The sequence below is a fragment of the Bombina bombina genome, chromosome 1 (genome assembly GCF_027579735.1).
Source record: "Bombina bombina isolate aBomBom1 chromosome 1, aBomBom1.pri, whole genome shotgun sequence".
NCBI lineage: Eukaryota > Metazoa > Chordata > Amphibia > Anura > Bombinatoridae > Bombina > Bombina bombina.
Genome location: NC_069499.1, coordinates 298623984 through 298639524, shown reverse-complemented (window position 1 = coordinate 298639524; position 15541 = coordinate 298623984). Strand labels below are relative to the sequence as shown.

General features: G+C 39.8%; 1 protein-coding gene across 2 annotated transcripts in view; it reads right to left on the bottom strand.

Annotated features, from left to right (window-relative positions):
• The window catches only part of MYLK (myosin light chain kinase), an 842949-nt gene that overhangs the window by 187981 nt on the left and 639427 nt on the right, over nucleotides 1-15541 (bottom strand). For both annotated transcript variants that reach the window (XM_053698066.1, XM_053698065.1), the window contains one exon: nucleotides 3429-3545. In XM_053698066.1, the coding sequence (XP_053554041.1) occupies nucleotides 3429-3545 (117 nt within the window). The remainder of the gene's footprint in view (nucleotides 1-3428; nucleotides 3546-15541) is intronic.

The window sequence follows — 15541 nt, the reverse complement described above, 5'->3', positions numbered from 1 at the left end:
GAACAAATTTTCTTTCTTTGGTACAATGAATAGGTTTGAATAAAACCCCAAACCTTGTTCCTGAGGAGGAACTGGTATGATTACCCCTGAAGACTCCAGGTCTGAAACACACTTCAGAAAAGCCTGAGCTTTTACTGGATTTACAGGGATGCGTGAGAGAAAAAATCTTCTCACAGGAGGTCTTACTTTGAATCCTATTCGATACCCTTGAGAGACAATGCTCTGAATCCAATGATTTTGGACAGATTGTATCCAAAAATCCTTGAAAAACCTTAATCTGCACCCTACCAGCTGAACTGGATTGAGGGCCGCACCTTCATGCGGACTTAGGGGCAGACTTTGGTTTCCTAAATGGCTTGGATTTATTCCAATTTGAGGAAGGCTTCCAACTGGAAGCAGATTACTTGGGAGGAGGATTGAGTTTTTGTTCTTTATTCTGACGAAAGGAAGGAAAACGGTTAGAAGCCTTAGATTTACCCTTAGGTTTTTTATTCTGAGGCAAAAAACTCCTTTTCCTCCAGTGATAGTTGAAATAATAGAATCCAACTGAGAACCAAATAAATTATTACATTGGAAAGAGATAGTAATCTAGATTTAGATGTCATATCAGCATTCCAAGATTTGAGCCACAAAGCTCTTCTAGCTAATACAGCTAAAGACATGGATCTAACATCAATTTTGATAATATCAAAAATGGCATCACAAATAAAATTATTAGCATGTTGCAGTAAGCGAGTAATGCTAGATATGTCAGGATCCAATTCTTGTTGCGCTAAATTCTCCAACCAAAAAGTTGAGGCAGCCGCAGCATCAGCCAAAGAAATAGCAGGTCTGAGAAGATGACCTGAATATAAATAGGCCTTCCTTAGATAGGATTCAAGCTTCCTATCTAAAAGATCCTTAAAGGAAGTACTATCTTCCATAGGAATAGGGGTACGTTTAGCAAGAGTAGAAATAGCCCCATCAACTTTGGGGATTTTTCCCCAAAACTCTATAGATTTTGCTGGTAAAGGATACACTTTTTTAAACCTTGAAGAAGGAATAAAAGAAGTACCTTGCTTATTCCATTCCCTAGAAATCATATCAGAAATAGCCTCAGGAATAGGAGGTTTAAAAACAGCATTTAAACGTTTATTAGGCTTAACGTCAATAGGACTGGTTACCTTAATATCCAAAGTAATTAACACTTCTTTTAATAAAGAACGCATATACTCTATTTTAAATAAATAAGTAGATTTGTCAGTGTCAATGTCTGAGGAAGGATCTTCTGAATCAGATAGATCCTCATCAGAAGAGGATAAATTATTATGTTGCTGGTCATTTGAAATTTCATCAGCTAAATGAGAAGTTTTAAAAGACCTTTTACGTTTATTAGAAGGTGGAAATGCAGACAAAGCCTTCAGAATAGAATCAGAAACAAAAACTATTACAAATGACATTTGGTGGAATAATTTCTACACTTTTACAACAAATGCACTTAGTTTTGGTAGAACTGATGTCAGGCAGCAATGTTCCAGCAGAAACTTCTGAGGCAGGATCAGATTGGGACATCTTGCTCAATGTAAGAGAAAAAACAACATATAAAGCAAAATGATCTATTTCCTTATATGACAGTTTCAGGAATGGGAAAAAATGCAAAAGCATAGGCCTGAAAAAAGCAAGAGGCAAACATCAATGGGGTATTGAAATAATGAAAAAAATTTGGCGCCAAGTATGACGCACAACATAACAAACTTTTGGCGCCAAAAATAACCGGAAATGACACACTCGCATCACTAATGACGCCGCCGCGTGAAAGGTCTCGGCGTCACGTATGACGCCGGAAATGACGAATTTTTCGCTCAAAGAATGACGCAATAAAGTTTAGCATTTGACGCACCCGCAGGCCTAATACCCGCAATAGCAAGAAGTAGTCAATTGAAAAAAAGACTAAAACCCCAGGTAAGAAATACATTTCTTAAAATGTTTAAATTCCCCAAATAAGAAACTGACAGTCTGCTGAAGGAAATACATGAACCTGACTCATGGCAAATATAAGTACAATACATATATTTAGAACTTTATATAAATGCATAAAGTGCCAAACCATATCTGAGGTGTCTTAAGTAATAAAAAACATACTTACCAAAAGACACCCATCCACATATAGCAGATGGCCAAACCAGTACTAAAACAGTTATTAGTAGAGGTAATGGTAAATTGAGAGTATATCGTCGATCTGAAAAGGGAGGTAGGAGATGAATCTCTACGACCGATAACAGAGAACCTATGTAATAGACCCCCGTTAGGGAAATCATCGTATTCAAATAAGTGATACTCCCTTCACGTCCCTCTGACATTCGCTGTACTCTGAGAGGAATCGGGCTTCAACAATGCTGAGAAGCGCATAGCAACGTAGAAATCTTAGCACAAACTTACTTCACCACCTCCATAGGAGGCAAAGTTTGTAAAACTGAATTGTGGGTGTGGTGAGGGGTGTATGTATAGGCATTTTGAGGTTTGGGAAACTTTGCCCCTCCTGGTAGGATTGTATATCCCATATGTCACTAGCTCATGGACTCTTGCCAATTACATGAAAGAAACTAACATTATTATTTCTGTTTCAGACAAGAAATTCAGCAGGAAAAAAAAGTTGTATGTAATTAGTGAGGTAGGTGGCAGAGGCTGTGACACTATAACATAGAATAGATTTCTAAAGAAAACACACCTGGTGTCAAGACAGGTCTAGGGTAATATAGAATAAGTTATATCACATGATAACAACAACATGAGACATCTTAACTATTTGTACCAATAATTTAATAGACAGAGAAGTTGTACACAGCACAAGATGTAAAATTATTGCAGAGAAAGAGAAATATCTGAATTAGGACCACCCTTAGCATTTGCAGAGCATTGGTCTGTATGTGACAGTCAAGGGAGGTCAAATCAGTACTGTTTATGTGAGATGCAACAGCTGTGGTTTATTTATATGTTTCTGGCAGCCATGAGGTAAAATTACTACTCAATTGGGAAAAATATACATTGTGGGGGCTTTTAGGGGAGCATTGTGTGACCCACCTACCATTGTGCCCAGTCACCTAGACTTTGCCCAGTATTTTTGTGGCTGGCATCTGGCAACCCTAGCAATGTTTACAAATGTATGTGATAAATGATAAAGTGATGCAGCAGGATAATGTGTTTATAAATTATACTCTGCCTCTGCTTGCAAAGTGTACAATAGAGACCCTCCAAACAAATGCCTGGATTTGTACCAAAACCCTCCACCGTTTTAGATTATGAGTAATGAAGGATTATCGTCCTCTTCAGCCTGCAGTGCATTCAGGCTTAGGTGCTTTTTATAAAAAGAATTCCCTAGGTAAATAGACATAACACCACAAAGGAAGAGGCAACGTTATAGCAGGTTCTATTACAGGGAACTCTCTTACCTTCTACAGTCACATTACAGGTACACTCGGCCTTCCCCACGGAATTCTCTGCTATACAACGGTACTGACCCTCATCTTCTGGAAATGTTTTCTCAATGGTCAGGGAACACAGGTTGCCTAGGACAAAGTAACAGGGGTTAGAAAATATTATTGCATCAGTACTGTACAGGGTGCAAAAGTCTGTATAGCTAAAATGATAAAGAATTATGAATAATAAACAGGTTAATCAATATAAGCTGGAGTATTCAAATGTGTTTAGAAATCAATATCACCTAAATGATGGAGACAAAATTCCCTTGTGAATTAAAAGTTAAATTGTCCCAATTTTACTATTGGGCCAACAGAGAAAGAAGATCCAATACAAACTAAGCTGACAGGGATAGGGAATTGAGGGGACAAAAACCTATTTTCATGATTTGAATAGAGTATGCAGTTTTAAATAACTTTCTAATTTACTTATATTATCTAATTTGCTTCATTCTCTTGGTATCCTTTGTGGAAAAGCATACCTAGGTAGGCTCAAGTGCAGCAATGCACTACTGAGAGCTAGCTGCCTATTGGTGGCTGCAAATATATGTCTCTTGTCATTCACTGACCTGTGTTCAGCTAGTCCCAGTCCCAGTAGTGCATTGCTGCTCCTTCAATAAAGGATACCACAAGAAAATGAAGCAAATATAACAATAGATGTAAATACGAAAGTTGTTTAAGACACTTTTAAATTCACTTCTACCTTTTTTGCAATTTTATATCCCTTTAAGTACTGCAGCTCAAACACTGAATAACTTTATATTAGTAGATTATAAGCCCCAGTGATGGCGAGTTAACTGTAAATGTACTGCAACAATCATTCTAAGATTTATCCATAGATACAGGACTAAATGTGTGACATAAGAATAAGTATACACTAAAATATAATGGTATCACTCCAGGTTGACTATTTGTTTAAACGGTAAAATCATTTTATGGGTGTTAAGACGCAAAAGAAGGATGGTTATTCATGAACTTTAGCATTCGAGCTACTAACATCACATACAACATCTCTAGGTGGTTAGATGTGTCTAGCAATGTACACTAATTAACGTACATATAAGCCAAAGTTTAACTTTTCAAGAGTCAACATTTAATTAAAAAAACTAAACTTTAAAGTGTATGATCCAGTTTAGCTTTTTCTGTTGAACATACATGTGTACTGAGCACTATGTGGCAGCAGTGTGTAGCAATGTTGTACAAGCAACAAGTAAATTAAAACGTTTATTTCTTTCCTAAGATATGGTGAGTCCACAACGTTATCAATTACTGTTGGGAATATCACTCCAGGCCAGCAGATTTTATTATTTTGAAAGTCAGAGTAGGTTTGCTCTGATCTTTCCTCTCAGAATTGGGTCTAGCCTTACTCCACGTTAGTCTCTTCAGTAGGGCAGTGGTGGCTTTTAAGCAGTTAGGAACTTGTGAGGTGGGCTGTGGGCCTCACTGCGTTTTCCTAACATGTTGCTGCCCTTGTATGGAAAGCCTGAGTAGGTTTACTCTGTCCTTTCTTTTTTTCTACAGGTCTCTGTGAGGAGTGGCATCCTCTCATACCAGGTAAAATGTCCTCCTGCCTGACGGCCAGACTGCAGGTAAGTGCCTTTTGTCTTCTGGGTATGGGAGACTGTGCACTTCATAAGGTGAGCTGCAGAATTATATGGGACACATGTATCCTTCAAAGTCACACGGACACTGACAGGTAGAGAGCAGGCACTTAGAGTGTAATGGAGACCAGGGATTTTTACTTCTATTGCTTTGAAGTATAATCTTTTTCTTGGGGGTTCAGCTAAGCAAGCTAGTAATTACATAATTTTAATAATAATATAATTATTAAGTGATATTCCATCTGCCTAGAGAATCCGTCTTACTGAGGACAGATGTTTCTCTTTTATAGTGGGATTCCTTGTGGAAGCTGATGGGGCAGGAAGACACAATGGAGACGAGATTGCCTCCCCTTTGTCTAGTATTAATATGCTGGTCTAAATGGCTACAGTAGTTTAGTCTGTTCCACTGTCGAGCGGTAGCGCTCTCATTGTGGATATTATTTGAACTCTGTTTGGGCTGCGACTATAGGGTATGCAATCTGTGAATTAAACTTTTATTTGAGTGTCAGTATGTGCTTTGATCTTTCGCCATTTCTAGTGGTGCGGAAGGAGACACAGTTTTTTCTGACTAGAAAAGTAGCTCAGGTCAACAGGAGCAATGCGGTGATTCCTCTGCATAAAATGCAAGGATCTTTTCAATTTAATCTAATTTCTTCAGTTAGGCTGAAGGGTTTTGCATACTGGTCAATATGTAACCTTATCAGAGTTTTAAAGTACAAGTACATTTCACATTAGCATATTTTAATGTTATTTATTCATGTTCAAAGTTAAAATAAAAGTTCTTTCTTTTTCATTTCACGCTGCATTAAGAACTTATATGTGTTTGTTATTTATGTTTTGTATTGAGCACAAATGGTTGCCTATATGCAATTCTGTGCTGCTTGCTTAGCTACAATTTTCTCTTCTAGTGATAGGTTGTTGCCCGCTGAACCTTATGTCTCTCAGGTGGATGTTGTTCAGGCTATGCCACAGCTTCCTCCTTAGGCTTCCCAAGCCTCAATGGCGTTACATGCAGTGCCCTGCGGTTCCTCTCAATCTCCTGGAGGAGCTATTTGCCTGCAGAAATTCTGCCCAGGTATCTTCTGCGGTATCTGTGGCATGATCTGCTTTTCCTATACTTAAGGGAAATCGCAAAAGGAAAATTAGAGATTCAGATAGTAAGGTTTCTGTACCTCCTACTGCTTACACCGGTTGCCTTCCTCATAGGTCTGATGAGGATACGTCAGTAGCCTCTGAGGGTGAGTTCTCAGATTTAGACAGTATAATTCCTTCATCTGATGCTGAGGTAGTATTCTTCAAATTTAAAGGGACAGTCAACACCAGAATTGTTGTTGTTTAAAAAGAAAGATAATCCCTTTATTACCCATTCTCCAGTTTTGCATAACCAACACTGTTATAGAAATACACTTTTTACCCCGTGATTACCTTGCATCTATGCCTCTGCAAACTGACCCCTTATTTCAGTTCTTTTGACAAACTTACATTTTAACCAATCAGTGCTCACTCCAGGGTAACTTCACGTGCATGAGCTCAATGTTATCTATATGAAACACATGAACTAATGCCCTCTAGTGGTCAAAATGCATTCAGATTAGAGGCAGTCTTCAAGGTCTAAGAAATTAGCATATGAACCTCCTAGGTTTAGCTTTCAACTAAGAATACCAAGAGAATAAAGCAAAATTGGTGACAAAAGTAAATTGGAAAGTTGTTTAAAAGTAAATTCCCTATTTAAATCATGAACGTTTTTTTTTGGACTTGACTGTCCCTTTAAGCTTGAGCACCTTCGTGTATGGTTCAAGGAGGTTTTGCTACTCTGGAGCGACTCTGATACATATGTCGTTGTCAACCCTAAAGAATCTAGCAAACTTTATAAGTACTAGGATTCCTCTGTGGAAGTTTTTCCTGTTCTAGACCATGCTAGGAGATTTTTCACAGGCTTTGAAGAAGTCAGGGTTTCCTTTTTCCCCGTCTCCTGTCTTTAAAAGGATGTTTCCTGTCGCTGTCTCCATTAAATATCAAGGGGCACGGTGCCTAAAGTAGTAGGGCATTTCTACTCTGGCTGTTCTTTTCAGGATCAATGGACTAAGCTGGAGGCTTACATTGAAGTTTGTATTGCCCCTGTGTCAAGTGCGGCATCTTATTGGTGCAATGCCTTGTCTGATTCCAATTTGGTAGAGACTCCTTTGGAGGAGATCCAGTACAGAATTACCGTATTTTTCGCTCCATAAGACGCACTTTTTTCCCCTTCAAAAGAAAGGGGAAATGTCTGTGCGTCTTATGGAGCGAATGTGATAGCCACTGTCGCCCTCCTGAGGCTGTGTGTACTGTACACTAACATTGTAGAAAAAATGAAGTCGTCAGTAGCTGGCTTAAAATGAAATAACTTTATTGAAAAACACTAAAACATAGAGGGTTTGTACCCTTTAAACGCAACAGACTAACATGTTTCGGCTGAACGCCGTACTCATATGAGTACCGCGTACAGCCGAAACATGTTAGTCTGTTGCATTTAAAGGGTACAAACCCTCTATGTTTTAGTGTTTTTCAATAAAGTTATTTCATTTTAAGCCAGCTACTGTGGTGATTTATTTATTTAAATGGTACTTGTGCTGCTCACTATACACTGACAAGGCAGCATTAGCTGTGAGGAGGATCGACGGAGAACGTTTGTGGAATTCCCTCTGACCCGCTACCCTAACCAACCCATAACATGCCGGTAACCAGGAAGTGACGTCATAGCAGACGCGAGGACACGGAGCACGCTCAATTAGGCGTGGAGTGGACGGACAGGAGTCCGGGATAGCGGCCGCAGTGATCCAAAGCCTGAGGTGTTGTTGGGAGGTACCAAAGGGAGCAGAGAGGCACTGGAATTTTCGGGTGTGATTGAAATACCGGTACATTCCTGTGATATTTAAATGTTGACACAAGTACCGTTGTATGTCATTGCTAGCAGTGAGAGACTTTTTAAGAATTATTGATAGCACACTACTGCTTGGGTTACGTAACTAAAGTACCGTAACTAATAACATTGTACTATATTATTGGGGAGTATTCACCCTTATATATGCAAGTTAACAAAGATTACAAGTAACAAAAGTGGGCCTCGTATGTACAGACATTTGAGTTGTGACGGTCTGAGAAAAGCCCCTTATATTTGATGGGAAATTTGTATAGGACATTGTTCCAGACATAACTAATTTTTTTGAAGCAGTTACTACAGTGTTGTACTGGGACATTCATTTTTTTCAAAATTACTGTACACAGGTTTTCAGGTCAGCCCTGCTAATTAGTTCAGCAACCTGTGCTTTGTATTGGAGAATCTAGTATAGTTTATTAAATAGTTTACTACACCATTTGATTCAGAATATTTTTTTTCTTGTTTTCCTCCTCTAAAAACTAGGTGCGTCTTATGGTCAGGTGCGTCTTATGGAGCGAAAAATACGGTATGTCTCTTAAGCTAGCCAATTCATTTATTTCTGATGCTACCATGCAAGTTTTTCAGCCAGGAGCCAAGATATCCGGCTTCCCTGTGATAGCCCGCGGGGCGTTTTGGACAGTGGATTTTTCCTCTGAGTCCAAGTTTCTGGCAATTCCGTACAAGGGTAAGATCTTGTTTGGACCTGTTCTGACAGGAATGGTTCTGATATTACAGGTGGAAAAGGGTATTTTCTACCACAAGACAAGATGAATAGATCTAAAGGAGTTTACCCCGAATCCAGGATCAGTCCACGTGGGGGGATGAATCCCTCTGTTTGTCTTCAAACGTGGATACGAGATGAACCAGATAGGCTGTGGACATAGTATCTCAGGGTTATTACATAGTAGTCATTCCTTCCCTCCCTGAGGCAGGTTCCGCCTCTCAATTTTATCTGCAGGCCAGATAACAGTGAGGCATTTTTGTAGTGAGTTTGGGTCTATTCCCTGTCAGTGATAGTTCCAGTTCCTGTAAGGGAACATGGTCTAGGTTTTTATCCATTCCTGTTTGAGGTTCCCGAAAAATAATTTTTTGTCCTATGGTAGAACTAAAGTGTCACAGTTATCTCAGGGTACCGTTCTTCAAATGGAAACCAGTGGTTCCATTCTTCCTTTGGTCTAGGAGGCTCAGTTCATGGTGACCATAAACCTGGAGTACACATATTTTCAAGTTCCTGAGTTTTGCCGTTTTGTCAAACACTTTCAGTTTGTGGCTCTTCCCTTTGGCCTTGCCATGGCTCTCAGAGGGGTCTATATTGACAGTGATCAGGTTTCAGGGAATTACTGTGGTGCCCTTCCTGGACGTCATAATGGTTCAAGTACCAGTTTTTTCAACAAGCAAACTCTCATACAGAGATCTTGTTGTCTTCTTCATTCCCACGGATGGAAGTGAATCTGAAAATAAGTTCCTGTGTTCCAGCTACAGGGGTAGTTTCACAGGGTCCATATTAGTTTCCCTATTTCTGAAAATATTTTTGATGGAGGTCATAAAATAGAGGATTTTTTCATCTTGCCTTTTTCGGCACTCTACTGTTTGGCCCTTCAGTGGCTCAATGTATGGAGGTAATTGGTCTGATGGTTGCTTCATTAGACATCATCCTTTTGCTGGATTCTATCTCAGAGTCTGTTGTTATGCATGTTCAGATAGTGGACCGGGGGTCTTGTGGCTCTGTCTCGGAGGATAGACCTAGATCTATTGACTTGAGATTCTTCCCTGTAGATCAGAGAGCGGAATTAGTGGTAGAGTGCTCGCTTAGCTTGCGAGAGGTAGCGGGATCGTTGCCTGCATTCTCCAGAATCTTTTTGGTTTTCTCAGGAGCATCCGTCTCGGGCACATGCTTTTGGAGACCTTCCTGAGTAATAGTGACCACGGTCGCTAGCCTGTTGGAATGGTGACTATGGACTTGAGAGGAGTCTGCTCTTCCATAACATCTTGGAGTTGAGAGCGATCTACAATGCTCTGATGGCTTGGCCTCAGTTGTATTAACCACCTGGAAGGAATCTGGAGTTCCTTTGCCATGATTGGCGTGGAATGTTCGGTGGGCGGACGCTCACATTCGTTGTTTATCCACTATTTCCATACATGAATACCGGGAGCGGACTTCTTAAGCAGTCATATTTTTCATCCCGGGGAGTGGGAGCATCTCCGAGGTGTTCTCCAGGTTAACCCTCAAATGGGGGTACTGGAGTTGAAGATGGCAGTACACCAAGTTTCCAAGTTATGTTAAAGGTCAAGAGATCAGCAGGCTGTGGTCCCTTGGGATTTCAGTCTGACATCCCTGCTCCTCAGTTTTCTCTCCTTTCACGAGTCATTGCTCGTATCCAATGGGAGTGAGTATCAGTATTTTTATAGTTCATGCATAGTTTCGCAGGATCTGGTATAAAGACCTAGGGGATATGTATTTCTTCCACCTTGGTGGTTGTTCCTGAGGAAGGACTTTCTAATTCAGGGTCCATTCTTTCATCCAATTTTAGTTTTCACTGAAGCTTTCTGCTTGGAGATTGAATGCTTAGTTCTGTCGAAGCATGGTTTTCTGAATTGTTAATTGAGACCATGTTTCAGGCTCTCAAGCCTGTTACTGGTAACTTTTACCATAAGGTATGATGTAAATTCCCTGATTGGTGTGAATCCCAGGACTACTCTTGGAAGAAGGGTCAGGATTCCTAGGGGTTTTGCCCTTTCTCCGGGAAGGTCTGGAGGACGGTTTGTCAGTCAGTTCTCTGAAGGGTCAGATTTCTGCGTTATTCTTTTTTACACAAGTGTCTGGCGGATGTGCCAGATGTATAATCTTTTTGTCAGACCCTGGTTAGTATCAGGCCTGTGTTTAAGTCTGTTGCTCCTCTTGGAGCTTTAACCTTGGTTTTAAGGTTTTGCAGCAGGCTCAGTTTGAGCCATAGCATTTCATATATTTTAATTTTTTTATCTTGGAAGTTTTCATTTTTTTTGCTATATCTTATTTTGGATAAGGCGGTAATTTATCCTAAGTGGAAATATTGTTTTGGAATTTGTGGTTCCCTCTCTGTGTCCTCATTCTTATCTCTTGAGGAACGTGTGTGCACAATTTGGATGTTGTGCATGCTTAATATTTTTTCTTCTGTTCTTGTTTGTTTTATCCTGTAACAGAAAACTTCTGCTACTTCTCTTTTCTCTGGTTGAGAAGTTTAATTAGTTTGCTTTTCAGACTGCGGGGCTGCAGTCTCCTGAGCGAGTTATGGCTCATTACACGAGGGCTGTCTCTTGTTCTTGAGCTTTCACAGATGAAGCTTCTGTGGATCGGTTTTGCAAGGCTGCAACTTGGTCTTCTTTGCATACTTTTTCCAAATTTGATCAATTTGATTTATTTGCCTCGGACGAGGTTTCTTTTGGAGGAAAAGTTCTTCAAGCGGTGGTGCCTTCTGCTTAGGTCTGCCTATCTTGTCCCTCCCTAGTCATCTGTGTCCTCTAGCTTGGGTATTGGTTCCCAACAGTAATTGATGAATTTGTTAACTCACCATATATTAGGAAAGAAAACAAAATTTATGCTTACCTGATAAATTGATTTCCAGATATGGTGAGTCCACGACCCCGCCCTTTATTTTTAGACAGTTGTTTTTTTATTAAACCTCAGGCACCTCTACACCTTTGTGTTACTCCTTTTCTCCATTACCTTTGGTCGAATGACTGGGGTTTGTGGGAAGGGAAATGATACTTAACAGTTTAACTGTGGTGCTCTTTGCTTCCTCCTGCTGGCCAGAAGTGATATTCCCAACAGTAATTGATGATGTCGTGGACTCACCATATCCGGAAATAAATTTATCAGGTAAGCATAAATTGGGATTCCACAATAATGTCCATGGTTTTGGAATGGGATGTCCTACAAGCTCAAACAGGTGTGATGGGCAGGTGTGCACAAACTTTTGGCCATATTGTGTGTGTATAGATCGACATTAATCTTAACATGTGTCCAAAGCAATAACCTGTGTATAACTTTAGCTAAAATACATAATTAAGGAAGAGGAGGCAGGACAAAGGTAAGGTCCAGAGTCGGTATAGGGTATAGATGGAAGGAGGAGAAAGAATAAGAGAGAAACACAGAAGGATAAAGAAATGGTAGAAAAGAGAGAGAGGGAAAAAATTGATGACTAGGAAAAATAAACAAAGAGAGAGTGAAAAGAGAAAATAAAGAACTAAAGTAAGAGGAAGGAAAATAAGTGGAGATGTTGTGTCAGAGAGAGTACAGTGACAATTAGTATAGGCAGAGACAAAAAGCTGCTGAGAGGGAAGTAAAGTGATCTGCAAACTCTGCCTCCTTCATCCTGAAATAGGGTCCTGCATAGTTGTACAAAAGAACCGTAAATAAGGGGGAAAATGAGAAACCATCAGAGCTTGCTTTCTGTTCCCCCTTACTGTAGGATAATGACAAGCACTACTAGCGCTGTGATAAGGACAAGTGTCACATGGGGACGATTCTAAAAAAAATCACTGGCCAAGAAATAATGAGAGCTCTTTGCTATGTAAAAGTTTGCAGTGGAGAATGAAGTACACAGGGAAAACCCTCATTATGTTTAAACTTTAATATTACACCAAATACAAATCAAATGACACTGTTTTCAATGCTCTGTACCTTAAAATTGCTGTTATTTTTATTTGCATAGGTTTTCCTTTCAGAGTAATTTTTGTTTTGAGCATTTTGATAAAAGCTCGCCAACTTTTAATTTGCAAGAAAAAACAGTGAGCACTGTAGGGCGAAAATGTTTACATAATTATGTTGGGATTTAAGAGACAATTTTATATTCGCCAATGGAACGCCCATGTTCAGCCCATTTTACTTAGTATACATCCAATGTACTTAAATTACGATGTATACTGTGCATATTTAATTTGATTTATTCCTGAAAATTTCCGTTTTTTATAAAATACGATTTTTTGTGAACAATTCAGTTACGCTTTTTGATGCACCTCAGTATTTTTGTGTGAATGGTTCATTTATTCATTTTTTGTGATTTATAAATTACAATATTCATTGTGTATTTTTGTAACGAATGCGACTCCTTTCCATACGAAAATGCTGTACACGCCCCCAGGGCCGCCACTAGAAATTTTGGGGCCCCTGACTTAACCATTGATCAGGACCCCCCCCTCCTTTGACATGTGCAATTTTTGACCAAGTGACTAAAACGTATATGCGCCTTATTCTTAAAGGGACACTGAATCCAATTTTTTAATTTCATGATTCAGATAGAGCATGCAATTTTAAGCAACTTTCTAATTTACTCCTATTATCAATTTTTCTTCGTTCTCTTGCCATCTTTATTTGAAAAAGATGGCATCTAAGCTTTTTGGGGGGTTCAGAACTCTGGATAGAACTTTTTAATTGGTGGATGAATTTATCCACCAATCAGCAAGGACAACCCAGGTTGTTCACCAAAAATAGGCCGGCATCTAAACTTACATTCTTCTATTTCAAATAAAGATACTAAGAGAATAAAGAAAATTTGATAATATGAGTAAATTAAAAAGTTGCTTAAAATTTCATGCTCTGTCTGAATCACGAAAGAAAAAATTTGGGTTCAGTGTCCCTTTAAGTGTCTATTTAAACTTGGAAATGTTGTATTGGTAGTAACATACACAAACACAGACCCACTCATACACTGAAACACACACACTCACACATAAGGATTCACATATAGACACTCTAGCAGACTTGTTTACATTGACCTGACAAGTAGTCAGGTAAACTACAGTTTTGTATAAAAAGGAGATTTAGAAATTAAAATATGGAGTTCTGATTATCTTTTTGTAAAGGAAGATGCCAACTAAATGATGACAACAGCATGCAGTGGCTGAAAGGAAGGGCCCTGAACTGCCTAAACAATAATTTAAAGATTAAATGGTGGATTGGTGACTTCCGGAAAAGGTCTCATTAGTCTCAAAGTCTGTAGAAAGATGTGAATAATCAGTAGTAAGGTCAAATGTCCTTAAAAGGAACAGACAATGGACACACACACACACACACAAGCTTGCACATACACCCAAGGAAACACAGACAGAGACAGCCTCAGAAAACACACAAAGACATACACACACACACACACACACACACACACAGAGACACCCACAGAAAACACAGAAAGACATACATACACACACCCTCACTGAGACATCCACAGAAAACACACAAAGACATACACACACCCTCACAGAGACACCCACAGAAAGCAGACACACCCTCACAGAGACATCCACGGAAAACACAGACATACATACATACACACACACACACCCTCACAGAGACATCCACAGAAAACACAGACATACACACCCACCCTCACAGAGGCATCCAGAGAAAATACACAAAGACAAACATACACACACCCTCACAGAGACACTCATAGAAAAAGCTCAAAGACATATGCACACACCCTCACAGACATCCACAGAAAATGCACAAAGACATACACACCCACCCTCACAGAGAGACCCACAGAAAAAAAATACATACACACTCATAGACACACAAACCAAAGCACAAAGACATAAACACAGACACTCACAGAAACACTCACAGGAGGAAACATTTATGCACATTGTATCCCCTAAATCAACAGTGTGTGACATGCATGATAAAAAAAATTGCAGAAATTAAGAGATCGCTTTTTAAAGAATCATATTTGTAAATGTGCAAACAAAAATAATTCTGTGAATTCAAAATTGACTCAGGCACACACTGTACAAACAAAGTGCCAAGTCTGTCTCACACTGTGCATAGTGGTTTAGTGCACACTCAGAAATCCTCTCAAATGCTAATACTTTACTCCTTGTAATAACATTTCCCATGCTCAATTAGCACTCTGCTGTAGTACCCACTGGTGGCTGCAAAAACTTAAAAAAAAAAAAAATTTTTTTTTTTTTTTTTTTTTTTTAGTTCTTGCCTCATGGGGCCCCCCTTGCCCATTGGGCCCCTGACAGGAGTCACCCCTGCCACCCCCTGATGGCAGCCCTGCACGCCCCTTAGCAAGACACCTTGTTTTCAGGGTAAAAAGTGGCTTCAAACCAAGAAAAACAGAATTTATGCTTACCTGATAAATTACTTTCTCCAACGGTGTGTCCGGTCCACGGCGTCATCCTTACTTGTGGGAATATCTCTTCCCCAACAGGAAATGGCAAAGAGTCCCAGCAAAGCTGGCCATATAGTCCCTCCTAGGCTCCGCCCACCCCAGTCATTCGACCGACGGACAGGAGGAAAAAATAGGAGAAACCATAGGGTGCCGTGGTGACTGTAGTTAGAGAAAATAATTCATCGGACCGGATTAAAAAACCAGGGCGGGCCGTGGACCGGACACACCGTTGGAGAAAGTAATTTATCAGGTAAGCATAAATTCTGTTTTCTCCAACATTGGTGTGTCCGGTCCACGGCGTCATCCTTACTTGTGGGAACCAATACCAAAGCTTTAGGACAAAGATGAAGGGAGGGAGCAAATCAGGTTACCTAAACGGAAGGCACCACGGCTTGCAAAACCTTTCTCCCAAAA